This window comes from Glycine max, chromosome 15 (genome assembly GCF_000004515.6).
Source record: "Glycine max cultivar Williams 82 chromosome 15, Glycine_max_v4.0, whole genome shotgun sequence".
NCBI lineage: Eukaryota > Viridiplantae > Streptophyta > Magnoliopsida > Fabales > Fabaceae > Glycine > Glycine max.
Genome location: NC_038251.2, coordinates 15,395,825 through 15,415,656, shown reverse-complemented (window position 1 = coordinate 15,415,656; position 19,832 = coordinate 15,395,825). Strand labels below are relative to the sequence as shown.

The window sequence follows — 19,832 nt, the reverse complement described above, 5'->3', positions numbered from 1 at the left end:
AAAAGACGTTACAGTTAAAAGGAAGTCTTAACATCACTATAAACATAAAGTTGGATGAATCCTTCACTCATAATAAGATGTTGAGAATCCCTTTGCTTTTGCCTTCAACCACTTTCAAAGTGTTAATTGAATCATTTCAAAAACCCGGTCTGGATCCATCCTTCTATTGTTGAACACCACTTCATTCCTCATTTTCCAGATAAGCCACATCGCAGCTATCCACATTATCCATAAGCTTTTGCATTTTTTCAAGCCCACCACTAACCCACAATATTGCCACCAATGTTTATATGGTTCAGTCAGCAAAATAGACACCATTTCAAACCAGTAATAAAGTTTCATCCAAATTCCATAAGCCAAATTACAAGAGACAAAAACATTATCTATGTTTTCCACAACCAAGGAGTTGTAGAAGCAAGCTTCATGATTGAATCAAGATTGAGTCATGAATCAAGATTGATTCATGATGATGAATCAAGATTGATTCAAGGTGTTTTGATGATAACAAAGATGATGACAAAAAGCCCAAGAGAAAGACTTCAAGATTGAGTCAAGAACAATTCAAGAATCAAGAATCAAGTTTCAAGTTTCAAGAATCAAGAATCAAGAATAATCAAGATCAAGATTCAAGAATCAAGAAAAGACTCAATCAAGATAAGTACAAAAAAGTTTTTCAAAACATTGAGTAGCACATGAAGTTTGCACAAAAGCTTTTACCAAAGAGTTTTTACTCTCTGGTAATCGATTACCAGTTTACTGTAATCGATTACCAGTAGCAAAGTTTCTTTTCAAAAGCTTTCAAACTGAATTTACAATGTTCCAATTAATTTCAAAATGGTGTAATCGATTACCAGTGTGTTTGAACGTTGAAATTCAAATTCAATTGTGAAGAGTTACATCCTTTCACAAAAATGCTTTGTGTAATCGATTACAATGATTTGGTAATTGATTACCAATGATAAGTTTTGAATAAAAATCAAAAGATGTAACTCTTCCAATGGTTTTCAAGTTTTTCTAAAGGTTATAACTCTTCTAATAGTTTTCTTGACCAGACATGAAGAGTTTATAAAAGCAAGACCTTGACTTGCATTTTAGAATTAATTTTCATAACAATTATTACAATCCTTTACAACCTTTGAATCTCTTTAAGCATCTTCTTGAATTTCTTCTTCTTCTTCCTTTGTCAAAAAGTTTTCTAAAGTTTTCTGGTTTTCCAAACCTTGAAAACAAAAGTGTGCTATTCATATTTTTTATTCCCTTCTCCTTTTGCCAAAAAGAATTGGCCAAGGACTAACCGCCTGAATTCTTTTTGTGTCTCTCTTCTCCCTTTTCCAAAAGAATGAAGGACTAACCACCTGAATTTTTTTGTGTCTCCCTTCTCCCTTGTCAAAGAATTCAAAACGACACAGTTTGAGAATTCTTTTGATTCTTCCCTTTCCCATAAACAAAAGATTTCAAAGGACTAACCGCCTGAGAATTCTTTTGTTTCCCCCTTCACAAAGTTTCAAAGGACTAACCGTATGAGAACTTTGTCTTAACACATTGAAGGGTACATCCTTTGTGGTACAAGTAGAGGGTACATCCTGTGTGGTACAAGTAGAGGGTACATCTACTTGGGTTGTTGTAACTGAGAACAAGAGAGGATACATCTCTTGTGGATCAGTTCTAGTGGAGGGTACATCCACTAGGTTGTTCAAAGAGAACAAGGGAGGGTACATCTCTTGTGGATCTTTGCTTGTAAAGGAATTTACAAGGTTGTAAAGAAATCTCAAGGATCGCAGGTCGCTTGGGGACTGGATGTAGGCACGGGTTGTTGCCGAACCAGTATAAAACTCTTGTGTTTGTCTTCTTCTTCCCTACACTTTTAATTTCCGCTGTGCACTTTAATTATCGCTTTTACTTTTGGTTAAGTTTCCATTTCTATTATTTACTTTCTTAACATTATAGTAAAAGCCTAAGAAGGGTAGATTTTTAATTAGTAAAGTTTTAGTAATAATTAATTCAACCCCCCTTCTTAATTATTCCGAGGCCACTTGATCCAATAGGAGTAGTGTGAACAATTGCAATCATTGTTAGCCAATCTAATATTCCTCTTCCATAAGTTGCTATGTGTTTAAACCTTATCTAGCATAATTTTCCAAGTGAACACAACTACTTTGGATGGTGCCATAGTTTGATAAATGCACTTAAACTTATCCCTTCCCTCCTCTACACACTCTAAATGATCATGGGATTAGAAAGAGGAATACACCTCTTTAACCACATATGTGTTTCTAGTCCCATCTTTCCAGTACCAAGCATCTGTAGCCTGCTCTTCCATAGTGTAGCTTTGAATCATTTCCATAAAGGCCTATAATTGTTGTCTCTCCCACTAAAAAAATTTCGTCTTCCACAACATATTCTAGTTCCAAACACCTTCTTCAAAGCTCCCTAATTCCCTAACCAACACAACCTTTTGTAGTGAGATGGTGTGTGGTCTAGGAAATAGAGACTGGAAACACTTTTCCTCGACCCATAAATGGTCCCAAAACAATGTGTCATTCCCATTACCAACCTTTCAACGTAAATTATTGCAAAACCAGTTCTCCTCCCCACCTTCTTTACACACATTCCTAACATCTCGGCACCATACTGATCCCTCAACACTTGTAGACCACAACAAACTCTCCAAAAGACTCCCATACTTAGCGCCTAACACCCTTGCCTAGAACCAGTTGTTCTCTAACAATACCCTCCACCCCCACTTACTTAAAAGTGATGTATTGAAACATTCAATGTTTCTTATCCCTAGATCCCCTCCCCTTTTGGCCTACATACTTTTTCCCATCTAACCGAAGCCAACTTTCTCCTTTCACCCCCCTCCCCCCCACAAGAAGTCACATTATGAACCCTTAATCTTGCTAATCACTTATTTTGGAACCTTAAAGAATGATAAGAAATATAAAGGTAAGGAAGAGAGAGCGGATTTAATGAGACAAATTTTACCTCCAAAAGACAAGTGTTTGCCTCTCCATGTTGCTAGTTTCGCCTTCACTTTAGAAATCATTGGTTGGCAAGTTACTTCCCTCTTAGGATTTGCCCTCATTGGTATACTCAAGAAGGAAAAAGGAATCTCCATGACTTTACAATTCACCAATCCCGCCATCCTAAGAAGTTAACTTTTAGTACTATCTCAAGTTCAAAGCCTCTTAGTATACTCTTCAAGGTGAACATGTTCGTCAACACTAGTTTCCCAAAGAAAAGGGTATCATCCTCAAATTGCAAAATAGATATTGTTACCTCACCTCCTCCCACCATCACGTCTTCAAATAGGTTCTTTTTTATGGCTTCCCTCACTAAACCACACAATCCTTCGACCACTAAGATAAAACGGAAAAGTGCTAATGAGTCACCTCACCCCAATCATTTTTCATTATAAAATTCTTCCGTTAGGCAACCATCCACCAAAACCGACATTGATGTGGATTTTACGCAACTCTTAATCCATTTGATCCACCGCTCACAAAAAGCCCATCCTCCTCATGATATAATATAGGAATTTCCACCTCATCGAATCATATGTCTTTTCAAAGTCCAACTTGAAGATAGCCATTAGTTTCTTTTTCCTCTTGGCTTCATCCACCAACTCATTCACAATAACCACTCCATTAAGTATGTTCCTACCACCAACAAACGTCGATTGCCCTTCATCAATAACTTTGTGTACCACCCCTTTCAACCTCTTGGCCAACACTTTTTCCATAATCTTATACATTCATCCAATAAGGGAGATCAGTCTATAATCCCCAAGACCTTGTGGATCCTCCAATTTCAGAATCAAAGCAATGAATGAAGCATTTGCCCCTTGAGGTATCTTTTCTTTTTCATGGAATTCATGAAGAGCACACCATATATAATCTTTTACAACACTACAAAAGGATTTTATAATTTTGAAGTTGAAGCCATCCAGTCCAGGACTTTTACTGCCTTGACAATCTCAAACCATTCCTTTAATTTCCTCTTCTGGAAAAGTCAAAATAATCCTCACATTATCTTCCGAAGCAATACTTGTAAATTTTACTCTATCAAGCGTGATGTGGACCTCCTCATTCTCCTTATACCTACCTTCAACGAACCTTTTCACTCCCTCTTTACAATTTTTGGATCATCCACCCATCTACCATCCTTCAAAACCCCTTTCAAATTATTTGCCCTTCTCTTCCATTTGATTGTATTGTGAAAGAATTTTGTATTATTACCACCATCCCTAAGCCATGTAACTCTTGACTTTTGATGTAAAAGAGATTCATTCCTTATTACCACATTTGAATGTTCCTCCCAAATATCCTTCCTTAGTTCCACTGCAAAAGTTGATAACCCTCCATTCTCATCTTTTAGGTCTAAGTTGGCAATTTTCTCCTCCAATTGGTGACATAGCTCATCCAAATTCCCAAATTTTTCAGCACTCTAATCTTCTTATTCAATAGTCTGAGTTTCTCCTTGCATCGTAACATACCACACCTATTAATATGAAAATGGTTATAAGATTCTAGAATAAAATCATGAAACTTAAAGCAAGAGCCAACTACTTAAAACCTGGAGAGGTTTTAGACCCTAATTTACATCCTTGTATTTTAACACCAAGGGACATTGGTAAAAAAATTGATCCACTCAAGACATATTGGCTTGAAGTAGGCCACAATTGTAACCATTCTTTCAAAACAAGCATTCTATCCAACCTAGTTTTATGCATATCCACCGCTCTGGTACCAAGTGAATCGCCTCCCCTCTATAGGAATATCTCTAAGCTCCATATCGTCAATAAAATCATTGAAGCCATTTATGTCCCTTGTGTCTCCATTTGAAGACCCCCTTACGTCAACCCTTTCCTTACCTCTTCATACCTCATTATAATCACCAACTACACACCACACATTGTCTTTCTTTTGATGTAATTCACCCATCAGCTTCTTTTTCCTTGTGCAGTACATGGGCTATAGACATTAACTATTATCATATTTTGTTCAACATGTCCGTATTCGCCAATAAGCCCCAAGTTGCCATTCCTAGAGAATTCATCCACCACTTGGAAATCACCTTTCCTCTAAATACAAAGTAAGCCACCCTAATATTGTTTGTTGGAATTTTAGGCCATTCAAAGCCTTAATCCCTTTAAAGAGCACTACAAATTCTTTGGCCCACTAATTGTAATTTTGTCTTCTGTATACACACCACATCCACATTCTCTTCCATAATCAGCTTCTTTATTTTCTCCTATTTAACATTGGAGCCTAACCCCCTCACATTGAACAAAATCACCTTCATGATTTCACCTTGGAAGACCCCTCCCGATTTTCGTTAGTTAGATTGAGCAACTTCTTTCTGTCACACTCCTTTAACCCCTTTATGGTTATTACAACATCATCTTTTGCAGTTGTAATAGCCCCAACCACTTTGACCATCTCCTAGATCTTTACACCTTCCACTTTGTCATCTTTAATCACCAACAAGTTATTGTTTTTCGTCCAGTTTTAATTAACCCAGAACTAGATAAAGATTGGCACCTTTCGTTCCTCAATTCTACACCCCTTTGTCGTTTGAAGATTTTAAGGTTCGCCCCTTCCGACAAACGTTTCTTCATCAAGCCTTCTTTACATTTGCTATTCCCAGAGGATTGAATTACAGTTGATTCACCTTTCAAACGTATCCCACTTTCCAAGTCATTCATTCTCTCTCTCTATTTAGTAGAGGTTCTTCTACCCCTAGATTATCGACCTTCTTTCTATGTGCCTTTTCAATACCTATTATTGTTTTTATTTTTCCCATCTTCCCATCTTCCATGTATTCGCAACTATCATCATTGGACCACATAGCCTTTTCTTTCTTCTTTCACCTTGTGATTTCCCGTTTCTATCTTCCCTATTCAATTCCATCACCACATCTTTGTCTTTCTACTTGTTTTTTTTTCTTTTTTTGTATTACCCTGTTCACTTCATCATCCCGTATTTCTAGCATCAAATCCCACTTCCATCACCCTTGTTGCCACCCCTTATGGCACCACAATATTTTGTATCCCTTATTTCCTCTTCTATATGTTGTTGGGCCCTACCTCTAAATTATTTACTCCTTTTTAACCATGAGCTTAAATAAACTCTTGTTCAGTCCTCTAGGACAATTGCGAAAGTTTATTAGCAAGTGCACTAAGTCATACAAGTAGTATAAAATAGTAAGACCGAGTATCGTATCCACAGGGAGTTTGTTTCATTTAGAAAAGCATTCATTCAATAAGTAGACATTTGTGTAACATAATGAAATAGAAATAAAAACAGGATATAGTTGCAATTCTAAAGATAACTACAAAATTAACTAAGTAAATGCGAGAAATAAACAGATAATTAAAACGTTGGGCCTTTCTACTGAGTAACTTGATGCAATTAAGGGTTTTTCTCTATCTAATGTTGTTTTTGTGTTCTATGCTAAGGATAATTATCCCAAATACCAATGTCTCGCGTGAATGGGCTAATTCTAATTAAACTTCGTTCTCGGATCCCTCGTCGAACTTAGCCTAACCGAACAACATTAAGATCACAACATATTAAAAACTAGAGTCCCTACACTCCGTGTCCAGACAATACAGTTATCTAGCCCTGCTTTATCCTGTTCTAAGGATTCAAAACATTTTCCAATGCTAAAAATCCTAACTTTACACACAAATGGATGATCAGACCAAAAGCATGCAAGAATTAAGTGCAGATAGAAGCAATGAACACATCAAAACAACATTAAATAGAAAGTAAAGAATATTTACATCAAGGCTCAGCAGAAATTCCCAACAAAAGCTTTAGCCTTCCATGGCAAGTTATCACCTTTTAGTTACAATAGGAGGTTTTGGAAACAAAATTTAGATTACACAGTAGTGGGGATGTCTCCTCTACCTCTAAAAACCTAAAAATCACTCTAAAACCTAGAATCCTCTTTAAAGATGAGGTTTTTGGTGCTCCCTTGCCCTGTTACGTTGCTTTATTTCATAGGCTCTCAAGAATCTCAAGCATATCCCTATTTTTCGCCAACTTTAGCTTAAAAGGGCTTTCTATCCTTGAAGGCTCACTTAGCGCCATTTTCGCGCTAAGCGCGAGCAAGTGATTTTCCATTGAGCACACTGGGAACGCTTAGCGCGAGAGAAGACAAACAACTTGCTGAGCGAGCTGATGACGCGCTGAGCGCGTATTTGCTTGAGCAAATTCTCCTCCAGATTCTCCCAACTCGCTAAGCGGGCTGAGTGCCTCGCTTAGCAAGACACCAACCACAACAACCTTCTTATTCTTCATCTTTTCACCTGAAACTGAAGTTGAAAACACATTAATTCACATTGAAGGGAATATCTCTGCATAAAAATCAAACTAAACCTAAAAATATGTACAAACATATAAAAAGAACCATAAATTGGGGAAAAGACATGATTTTCATAAAGCTTTTCAACACAAAAGTTACTCGTAAATGACGACTAACACCTTTATCCTTCCAAGGTCTATATTATATTGCCCATCACCCACCAGAGACCTATTAAGTTTGCCACTTTGGCTCTCCATATTGAGCCTAATTGTTTCTTTCTCCAAACAATTCCATTCCTCATTCTCTTTCCTTATCTCACCCAACGACCCATTTCCCCTCTCAACATCTATATTTATTGGTCTTCCCATCTCCCAAGGTAAAGGAGCATAACGTTAACTTCCTATCTTTGTGCAAAGAGATAGGTCAACTCCCTTACCCTTTCTTTTAGTTTTGCCAGTTTGTTATCGATTGTTGCCTGACAATTCTCTATATTGGTGTACATTAGTTTTTCCTTTTCCCATGTGAATTTCAAATTCTGAAACTTTTTCCAATTCCTCTCCTGTTATTATGGCTTTATTCTCGTCCTCCATAAATGATGAAGATTTCCCAATATTTGCCTCCTTGTGTACAATGAAAGAATTTGGCCAGCGATTATTATCCACCTCTGATATCTTCCCTGTTGTCATTGGAATATTCTCTTTTAGTCTCAAATTGTGTCCCTCCTCTTCGAATTCCTCTGGATCCCCCTCTTCATCGTTGTCTCATTATGACATAACAAACCCATATACTTCTCCATCCATAGACACAACTAAATCTATATGATCAAAACCCATTTCTGAGTTATAACTTGTGTATTTCTCTACCGAATCCATCGTCAAAGGCTCCTCCACCAAACACAAGGAGACTATCATGCCATTAACCATCATTCTTCTAAACATTTGGATCACTTGTTGCATGCTAGTATAGATTAGCAATTTTGCATATTCCAAACATGGCATATATGTAGTTTCCTCAACTCATTTAACCAGATCTCTGACACTAGCCACCACTTTTTGGAAACACTTGCCATTCCACATATGTAACGGGATCCCGTAACATCTAATCCACACCCTTCTGGCCACCACCATAACATCCGGGGTCCATGGTTGTAGTGAAGAAAACCATTCCCCTAGCCAACCTTCATGTCCCTTAATCATCTCCTATATGTCCTCCTCTTCATCACACATCAATAGTACAAGGTCATCACCCAAGTAGAGAATGCAAATCAACTTGAATCCCTGAAAGTTCTTCAGTCTAAGTGGACCGACTATCTTCCCAGCTAGAATTTTTGATATCCATTCCATGTTTGTTATTTCCATCGTCAAGTTCCACCCTTTCTAGTTAGTAGTTCATTTCTTGTAGTAATTTTCATGTCACCTTATTCTTTTGTCATGGTTAACATGTTGTAATGTCTCCCTAGCCTTTGATGTTTTGCCTTTGTCTTTTCCATATTTATAAGTCTCTACCATTAGTTGTTTTCCATATGCCTTATCTATATCCCTTACCTTTTTTTGTTCCTCCATTTTCCTTACTGTTGCGGGTTGTATCATGTATTTCTACAAATGTTGTGGTCCTTGTTCCTCAGTTCTTCTGTTGAACTTTGGTGCATTGACTTGCATTTTCATATTTCCAATCAAAATACAATGCAAATGCCTCTCCAACCTCACAATGTCATTTACCCCCCAAAACCTCACAAAGCCATATCTCCATCCTTTCTTACTTCTCTTTGGAATGATAAAGACCTCATTAACATGTCCCCATCTATTGAACACCTTCCATAAGTCTTTTTTCCCAAAAGCATTAGGAAAGTGTGAGAAGTAAAAAGTTGTAAGTTCCACCTTGGGCTTACGAGATTTGGATTTCACCATCAACCACTCACCTTCTCCCTTTCAATCACCCCCATCCCCCTTACCATCACTCCCTCTCAGTGTTTCCCTCCCCTTCTCTCTCAACATTGTTTTTCTTCTGCTTTGATACATGTTTGTTACACACAAGAGATGAAGTGGTTAGCTAGTGATCCAGGGACTATTGCTAGTTCAAAAAAGTTGGTCTCAATCTCTTCACATGCTTGATGGTGGGGTTACTACTAACTTGTAGTGCTATGGTATTGTTTGTAAGGGTAGGTACCCCTTGTACCTATATCCTCTTACTTAATGAAATATTTCTTTTTCTTTGCGGATAAAAAAATGCCTCCCCAATCTTTAAGAGTGTGTGCAAGTGAGTGAGTGATTAAGATACTAAGTCATTTACATAAGAAATATTCAAATAAAGATTTGAGTATTCAAATGTTGATGCCATGGTTATGCCCGTCAACAAAATTCACCTTAAAGTTTGCATTTGTTTTGGTTGTATTGTTTGTCTATCATAGTGTCATTATGGACATAGTAGCTTGAATTCACGACCTTTCTTCATTTTCTTCTTCTTTCACTACCAAATCAATTTTATATATAACTCCTTAGATATTTTTCTTCTTATTCTTTATATTCTTGATGTATATTTCTGTTGGCTGTTCCAATATCGTTTTCTTAGTTTGATTCAGATATCATCACTCTGTAGCAGTATAGTTAGTTTTCATTTTTAATTGAAATAGTCTATTAATTAGGATTTTAGTTAGATTGGATTGTTTCATAAGATGTTCTTCTTGCTTTCAGACGTTAGAAATTCTTACTTACTTATTGGCTTCATTCCTATATTTTGGAACTAAAAATGTTAGAAATTCTTAACAAAAGAAACTTATTTTTAATGGAAAAACACTTATCATTCGCTGTAGAAATATCTACAGGCATTTAGATATTTTGTCAATTTCATTTTATAATTATTATCATCGTTATTGCATTCCTTCTTTTCTATGGTGAAACGAAGTCACGTATTCTCTTTTGTATTCTTGTTGTCTACTTGGGAAATTGTCTTGATTACTCGATGATTATTATTTTTTCTGGAAAAAAGAAGGGATTAATTTCGAATCCAATTAAAACTTTAAATTAAAATATTCATCATTGCCACTTGTGTGTACTTTCAGTGATATACTATAATATTCCTAAATTCTCCTTAAAATTGAGAGACGTAGGTTGCATTCATTGGTCCGTAATTATTCATGTCTAAACTTTCTTTCCTTTTTTATGAATTAGGATGTTTTCCAATGGACAATTAAAGATCCCTTCGACATATAAAAATCCGTATGGTGAGTTTAACCTCTTTTAGTAAAGGTTTTTTTCCCATATGTACAGGTTTTCAAATTTGAGTAAGGTATATAATTGTATTAAATGTTTGATGAAATTTTTTTATTATTTATAATATTTTTTATCGTTCATAATAGTCTTATCAAATTCAAATATGATTGTCTCAACATAATTTAGAGATTAATCAAGTATCTATAATTCGAATTGCATCAAACTTTATTTTGTTTGATGTCTACACTACTCTTTCATCAAATATTAAATACACTTTATGGATTACGACACCATTTGTTTATTGCATGATTCTTTATATTAAGGAGCAATCACTTGCTTTCTTGGAGTATTCTCTTGTAAAGCAGCGTAATCTTTTCTACACAATCACAACGAAGGATCTTGCAATGGAGATTATAGTATTGGAAGGCATTTGGCGCTATCACATCTATCTAGCAACCTACGATGATTTATTATTATGGCATACAGCTAGGAATCTCAATTTAGACACAATAATGCTGTTCCTTAGTTAACCTAGGATCTCAATTATTGCTAGGGGTGCCCCTGTTACAAAATTAGGAAGGCAAAAACAAAACCCTACAATATAACAATTAACAAAGATAAAGAATCATTAAGGCACCGAGCACACTCATTGCACATTTAAGAATATTAATGTATAGGATTAGAACGTGATAAAATTAAATCCTCAATATAATGGTTTTTTCTTTCTCTTCACTAGGTTCTAAACTATATAGAAATCTTTTTAGTGATAGACAAATTGAGGGACAGAGAGAAAGAAAGGTACACAGCTAGCTGTGTGCATCTTATTTCACACATGATTTTGTCAACCTAACGTATCTAAAGTATGTGTAACCTGATCTACATATATGCCAAAGTCATGCAGCTTTTAACCCCACCCTCTTAACAAAAACAAGTACAAAGGCTATCATCTGAATTCTGGGTCCTATGTGCACACTTGTGATCAGCCAGCTAGCTAACTTGGGTAGTCCCACCATATTATATAATTTTTTTTTGGGGAATATATATTTTTAAAGCTATTTTAATTGTTAAAGATTCTTTGTCCAGGTGATAGAATCATTCTTGGATCAAACTGGTGTTTTCTTTCTACAAAAGTCCTCCATTTAGGGCCAAAATGGTTTGCCCAATCTTCTTGTGTGCGATAGTGGGGAAGATATTGCTTAACCTTGATCCCAGCAACGTTACAAAATTGTAGAATTTCTTTATTTTGAGCATCATAGGCCTTCCAATTATCAAACCCACTTGAATGCAAAAATCCAACTGTGTAGAAGATATCCTCGTCGGGTATTGATGCTGACATCCTATTGTCCCACCTGATTTTTTTATTTTTTTTTTACAATTTTAATGGAAAAGAAGTGAGTGAAGAGAAGAATTGTACATCTGATAATAACGGCAATTCTATTTAAATTGGTACGAATAACCCTTTTATGAAGAAAATGTTGTGAATGACTTTTCAAACATTCAAAAAAGGAAATAAGTAATTGATGGAGATTGAGAAAAACAAAAATTCATTTTAAGAGAAAGAATTTGTTTTAGGAAAGAGAAATTTCACTTTCATGAATTTAAATGAAAATAGTGGTATATATAGTTTTCGTACCAATTAACATTTTTCCTAATGATAACAACATAAGTTGAGATTAGTTAGTTAAGCTCAATTACTTGTTTCTATTCATGGGGTAAACCAAGACAGGTCCTGTGGTGATGTTTCGTTTAAGGATGATATTCTTGAACACGCCCGAGTCAAATTCCATGATTTGAGATTTCGGTATAAACAAATTAAGCCACGGGTGAGGAACATCCCATAGTCCTTGTGACTGTAGCTTCAACTCTCCACTTCGGACTCTATTCAAGAACTCAAAATATGAGACATCTTTTTCATAGTAAAATCCAGGGATATAGCTCAATCCTTGTAGTAAAACTTGGAGTTCCTACACAACATGAAAAATGAGAATATTACTTACAATATTGATTATTAAAACTTATACTAGAAAAAAGATTGAAAATATAACAACTTATAGTAAAACAAATATTAAAAATAGGAAAAAAAAATTATGTGTTAATAATATAAAATAATTTTATATGATCATTTAATTATAACTCATTAAATACGATAAATTTATTAATTTTTATATTATTAGTTATTTTAAAAGTCATATTAATGATAATTTGTGATTATATAATAACAATTAAACTCTCTTTTTTCACAACAAAATCATAATATTATCATTAAACTCTTAAAAATATAACAAGATTGAGTGTGACAAAGGGTTATTATATAAGGTGAGATCAAAACATTAAAAGAAAAAATAGAAGAAACATCATCAAGGCAAATGCACATGAATGGAGATGGTACCTTGTCCACATTGTTTTCATTTTGGCCATCATAATATTTGGCAACTTCTAGGCAATAGAGGACGCTGTGTTTAGTTACTAGCGAAATTATTCGGGCATGGTCGGCTAAAGGGAAGAAAGAAGATCTCCAATTATTTATGGGTCCTTGGTGCATTAGCAGCAATCCTTCCAAATAATCCAGTGAAACATTTTGTTTCCTTCCAGTGACAGATATTAGTTGTTCCTGGTCTTTGGTAAAAGCAGAAAAGTCATTGTACAAAAGTCTCACCCATTTAACCTGCCAACAAAAATTCACCATTAGTTCATACAATCAACTCATTAACTCATAATGAAAAACAATAATGAACGCATGATTATGTATGTATGGCTTATGCAACGAGTCCCATCAAATAGAAGGATAAAGTTAAATAATTAAGGTACTAAAATTCAAATGAATCATTTATGTATACACCTATACTTGTTAGTATTTTCTAATAGTTGTTGGTTGGGGTTAATACGAGCCTTTTTATTGGCTTAATTGCTAAGGTCTCAAAGGGTTACTGTATATTAATTTCAAAATTAAGACTTATGAAAATATGATATATATTTTTCCAACACACATTTTAATATAACTCCTCTCGTTTTCATTTGTACATGTGTCTTTCATGGATGACTAATATGCACTGACACAATGTGAAACGTATGTGTGTGTATATGGGTGCCAAGAAAAATGATGACATGAAGCTTTCAGGACAACGACATTTGATGCTTCCGCAAAGCTTGGTGGTTGAATTAATAATGTAACATATTTAGAAATTTGCGTTACTATATGAGAGATGTTGGAGGAAGAAGCAACAAGACAAGTCCTAGTCAATTCCGAAGATTTTAAACGTACCCTCTTCGGAGCTGGCGCAAGAGCAATTCTTGCCCTTGTTATAATTCCAAATTGTCCTAAGCCTCCAAGAACCGCGTGAAACAACTCCGAATTCGTCTGCTGAGAGCAAGTCACAAATTCTCCCTTTCCTGAACCAAACCAAAATTTGATTAAAACACAAATAAATAATAGTAATATATATATATATATATATATATATATATATATATATATATATATATATATATATATATATATATATATAATTGCATGCATGCACACATATTCATTAACAAACACTTGAGTAAATTAAAATTCAGCAGCCCGTTTATTTTTAATAAAAAGAATTGACCAAAATAAGACCATGGACCAATATTAATAAGAAAACAATTAATCAAGAATTGGAGTCTATGAGTCTATGACTGCCCGTGTGAACTGATTCCATGATTAAGAATTTTTCAAACACGTACGGGACCACGTGGAAAACGCTTGCTAACATTCGCCAAAATTTTAGACAAAGACTCGTTTATCAACCATTAATTCGGCGTTACATTAAATATATATAAAATAGAATCAAGTTTCCTAATCAAAAGAACAAGTTTATAAAACAAGATTTCATAAAATTTCAATCGCAATCACAGTCTGATGCATTAAAATATGAATTGAATAAACGCCACTATAACCGCTGTTGCAATGAAGTTCTGAAAACGGCACGTTGGTGTTGCCACAAATAGAGTCGTGATGAACCATAATTTAATTCAGCAAATTTAATTTTTTTCACGCAACTAATATTAACAATTATTCTAATTAATTTCTTTTCCCTTTCCATCTCCCGCTTTCCTTCCATTCCAAGTTGTCCAATGGCCAATTTCCATAATATTAAAACCCTGATCAATTAAATTAACATGGTTGTTAAAGTACACCTAAAAATCCAAGAGTCTACTTGATACTAAGCCAACAATTGAACGAGTTTGACAAGGGAGTTATTGTAGTACCAAAATCCTTGAATTTTCAAAAGTAGGGTAAAACTAGCTTATAAATTAACATAAAATTGAAGCTTACAAGTTATAAACTATTGGATATTGGAAGCTAAAAAACTAAAAACATGTAAGTTAACTGGTTGAATGGAAAGTTTTCTTACCGGTGATTACGTCCATTTCCCGGACAGTGGTGATTTGAGGACCATAGCGGAATGTCTGGCCACTGATGCCAGCATTGGAGAGAGTCCCTCCCAGCGTCAAGTACAAGTAATCAGTCCAGGACATAGGTGCAAGTCCATGCTCGAGCGTGGCGTGTAGCACATCGATCCACAACTGTTCCCCTCCAACATCCGCATAATAGTAGTAACCATTCTTATTATTAGGGTCCACACTACTCACAACCCTTATCCCCACTCCATTCCCTCTCTCTCTGAACCCCGCCATGTCCACCACCACCCCCTCACGTGCCATCGCCTGGCCCCTTGTCGAGTGCCCTTGCCCCCTCGCCGCAATCTTGAAGGGGACAGAGCCGTTGTACGACAGCTTGATCAGCCTCGCGATGTCGCTCGCTGAGGCTGGGTGGAAGACTGCCAAGGGAACCTCGCGGACGAGGTTCCCGTAGTCCCTGGAGGCCCTCCCCTGGAGGGCCTCTGGGTCGTCACGGAGCTTGCAGAAGATGGTGTCGTCGAGGGAGACGGAGGCGAGTTCCGGAGTCAGCGACAGGGCCTTCGTCCATTGGGAGGTTTTGCCCACTGTGGAGATCAAACGTGTTATGGTTATGAACAGGAGGATGAAGTATGTGGGAGAAGGGTAGTTCTCAGCAACCATTTTTTTTTTTGTTGGTTTGGAGAGAATAAGAGGATGAGAGAAGATAATAGAATGAGAGAAGAGAGAGTGCTTTGTTGTTTCTAGGGTGGATGGATTGATTTGGTTGTTGGTGTTTGTGTGTTGTAGTGGGGAAAGGAGGTGGAGGAGGTAGGGGCTATATATAGAATGGAAGAGGACTTTAATTTGCATGATAAAGGAGGATATAGAAAATATTTAATTTGAGAAAAACATGTAGAGATAGAAAGAGAGAATGGGAAGGTTTAATAATGATAAGGAAGAAAAAATAAGGGATTTTGTTGTAATTGTTATTTTAATAGAGTTTTTAAATAATAATTGATTATTTGATTCCTTTATAGTTTTGTGTGAGTCAAATAGTGATTTCCTTTATAGCAAGAACATAAAAAAATAATAAATAACAAATATGATAATTGGTGGGTAAAAAATAACAAAGCAGGGATTATTTTTGATTTAATGTTGAATTGAAGTGAAGATGTTTTTCTTAGTTATTGTTTGATTTTTATATTAAAAAGTATATTTATCATTGATGAGAAGGAAAAAAGAAAAATTAAAAAATAATAATACTTTACACATTTTTAAATACTCGCACACATTTGTTTTTGATAAATTAATTAAACAGAGGAGAGAGAAATTTAAATATGTTTAATTACGTAATTCCCTCGCTTTATTTATTTTCACCAGGATGGTTATAGAAGTAGTCCCACGATATGAAGGTGAGAAAAAAATATTCAAAATGCAAATTGTACATTGTGCAAAGGGAGGGATGCTAAATGTCAAATTCAAAGATACGATGGAACCATTGTAGAGATTGTATTTGGCCCTCCTTCTGAAACGTCATGAAGTATTTGTGTAAAGCAATTAAATTGAGCAGCTAGAAAGTAAAATAAATTTAATGAAGCAATTAATGAAGTGTTAGGCCTTCCAAACGGTACTTGCTTTCTGTGATTGTGTTGGTGTGTCATCATCGTAACCACAGATTCTCAGCAATAAAATCCACAAGGTTCTCCATTGTTGGGCCTTCACGTAGTAAAAATAAAAGATTGCAATTGAACTGGGGCCGTTGGATTCCTATCTCAGGGTCAAACATTGGTCAAATTTTATCAATTCATATGTTTACATTTTTACATGTCAAATGCCAGTAACTATAGAATATTGATAAAAAAAAAATTAAAAGAATTTTTTTATTAAAATATATAAAATTATGTTGTTTTTTATTTTTTTATGTTATCTTATAATTTTTTTTTCTTGTAATTCTTTGACAATACCCTGATGATATTGGTTAACAAAATTCTTTTTATATTAGCAATTGAAGTTTCCAATTTCGTGAATTAAAAGGAGAGAGTAAAAACTCGGGTAATTATCAAAAGGATCTCTCAAGATTTTCTTTCTGGGACCATAGGACTTATCCTTGGATCAACCTATATTGCATTAACTTTTCCAATTCACGGAAGGGTAACGTTGATGGTAACCAATGTTTTCAGACTTGGATGGTCATTGAACTGGGGAAGATATTGGTTCAAAAGTTAATAGCTCAATCGAAGTGGAATTGATTTTAATAATATATATATAATATTTTAATATAATATTTCAGAAACCTAGTATGCATATATTAATAATAATAAAAAGTAAACTTCACTTAAAAATGTCATATAAGTTATAATAATTTAAAAAAAAAAACTAAAATGACGTCATTTTAATTTTTTTTTTTAAATTTCAAGTGAAATCAATTAACCTACTGTATTTACTAGTTTTGGATCGATTCAACAATTTTGAACCGATTTAAGAACGTATCAATTTTTAGAAAATGTTGAACTAAATATTTGACTAGTTTCCGATCAGACTGGTTGATCCGGTCCGGTTTCAAGACAATGATGGGAACTAAGGGAGACATCACACCGGATTTTCTTCTGGCCAAGATTTTGTTAGGGAGCCTGACCTATTCCCAAGATATGTAATCAACGAAAATGAAAGCTAACGGTAACATCCAAGAATGTGCCTCTTACATAATAGATAAGCCACAATTTGAATCTCTCTACATGATGACATGATTTTTCTTACCCCAAGATTCAACATGTTCCGAGCCAAACAAAATAAAGATGATAGATATACATGACATTACTAAATTGCTAAGGTGGACAATCAAATACTTAATTAGTAATGGTTACTGACTGAACTACACATAAATTAATTTCCCAATTGTTGTTGCCAAGCCTTACGTGGTGAGTGAACATAAAAGAATGAAAAGCACCTGGCATGCCTTTAATCAGAATCTAGGAAGAAAACAATGGCATGCTATGCGCACGCAAGAGAATCCAGTGAACTGGTTAATAATAATTTAATTTGGCTAGCTTTCACGGGGCCTTCTAGTTGGTGATATATATCTGTATGTATACATGCCAGAATAATTTGAACTATATAAAATATGTGTACCGAATTGTTCTATTAGTGGGGTGCTGGCTAATGAAGCAAATTGCCAAATGCAAATAAAAGGTCCTAGACAAGGACTTTGATTGGGAGGGAAAATTAATTAGAGTAAGAACAAAGGCATTAAAAAAACAATCTTTGACCTATAGATCTCGCTGGTAGGAGGAGCTATCATACACCAAGACCCTCCACCAAGCATGGTTCTGTAGAACATATATTCTACTAATGCTTCAGTTTGAAGATTGTAATCTTTGACAAATACATGTTTTTCATGCATGACTAATAAATGCAAAGGAGAAAAAAATGAATAAAAACGAAGACTTCTTAAATTGCTAGAGGCTCATAATTATTAACCGAAACGGATAGAGCCAATGGAAATTGAAAATTGTTGTATGTAAATTTACGTTGGAGATACTCAAATCCAGGACTTGATATTGAGCAAAATTATGCATACCTTGCCACATGTTCAAACAGCGATAGTTAGGCCTTCTACCTAACGAAACGAGTATCTCCTTATCTCTTCAAAAGGAGGGGAAAAAATGACACCAAGAGGGAAGGAGACAAAGTTTTCTCTTTGTAAAGTAAATTTAGTTGCTCTCAACATATATACCATAACAAAATTTCATGACCTCGTTCTGTAGGTCCACCCTACGTACATGTCTTGGAAATGTTTGGTAAAATTCAAATTCAACTTGGGAATAGAATAGAGATGTAATATGTTGCCACCATCAGCGACTGAGATTGAATATTCGACACTTTTTTCTAGTGTATTATCATAAGCATAAGCATAAGCAATACACTACCCATATGGAGGCCAGTATTCCAATCAATCCCTATAATGGCACTAATAAAGCCATAATCATATTTATACTTTACGGAAAAACTCCCAATTCTTGTTTAAAAAGTTGAAGGTGAGAAATACTAATTTATGATAAAACAAAAAATCTCATATATATTGATATCTGAAAATCATAATATTAGTCCATATTAGATTTTATGTATTAGCCAGACACAATAATTCCTTAAAAATACCAACATAGCCCATTTGTGATAATTTTTTGAAAATTGATATATCTACTATGAAATTTCTCAAGAAAGAATTTACAAATTTATTCAATACAATAGATAATGTTTTATGAATAATAACATGGGATGATAAAATATTGTCTTTCTTTTATTTTGAAATATATTTTAAAATGTATATAAATATAAATATTGTATAATGGTATCGTACAAAATTATTTTATATTGTTAGTCAATTAAAAATGATTGTTTTTATAATTTTTAAAATGATTATTTTAAAAGTTAATAAACTTATCATATTTGTAATTAAATAAAAATATAAAATTATTTTTTTATTAGTGGAATTGAGTCTAGTGAGAAGAATTAGTCTCTCATAACGACCTAAGATTCAAATCTCTATTAGGAGAGGTGCCACGTTTAAGATTCAATCATATAAGAGGAAAATAAAATAAAATAATTTTATATTATTAATTAATTAGAAATCATTATTTATATTATTTTTAATTTGTAAGATAATTATTTTAAAAATTAATAAATTTATTATATATAATAATTAATGATTGAATGAGAATATAAAAATATGTTAAATTATCAGTAGATAAATTTTGTTTTGTGTTAATGTTTAACAACAATAAGACTGTTTATGGTTACATGTATTTGCCAGCATTTGGCGTGCATGAATGCGAGGAAGTTTGTTAAGATATTGGAAATCTTATGGGGATCTAAGCCAGGCAGAACACAGAAGCAATAATCAGATCACGTGGTCCAAGAAACGAACACAAAAAAAAAACAGCTTTT

General features: G+C 34.5%; 1 protein-coding gene across 1 annotated transcript; it reads right to left on the bottom strand.

Moving 5' to 3' along the window:
• Positions 1 to 11,356: 11,356 nt before the first annotated feature.
• On the bottom strand, positions 11,357 to 15,804 carry LOC100804431 (cytokinin dehydrogenase 3). Its single transcript, XM_003547426.5, has 5 exons — positions 14,903 to 15,804; positions 13,783 to 13,910; positions 12,910 to 13,185; positions 12,216 to 12,484; positions 11,357 to 11,869 (listed from the first exon to the last, which is right to left on the bottom strand). The coding sequence occupies exons 1-5, from the start codon at positions 15,756 to 15,758 to the stop codon at positions 11,578 to 11,580; spliced, it is 1,821 nt and encodes a 606-aa protein (XP_003547474.2). The 5' UTR covers positions 15,759 to 15,804; the 3' UTR covers positions 11,357 to 11,577.
• Between the last annotated feature and the right edge of the window lie 4,028 nt (positions 15,805 to 19,832).

Excerpts from the sequence above, each read along its gene's own strand:
- LOC100804431 (XM_003547426.5), bottom strand. The coding sequence starts at position 15,758 with ATGCAAATTAAAGTCCTCTTCCATTCTATATATAGCCCCTACCTCCTC. Across the intron at positions 13,911-14,902 it reads GGAAATGGACGTAATCACCG|GAAAGGGAGAATTTGTGACT; the intron begins GTAAGAAAACTT and ends GGTTTGGTTCAG. Across the intron at positions 12,485-12,909 it reads ATGAAAACAATGTGGACAAG|GAACTCCAAGTTTTACTACA; the intron begins GTACCATCTCCA and ends CATGTTGTGTAG.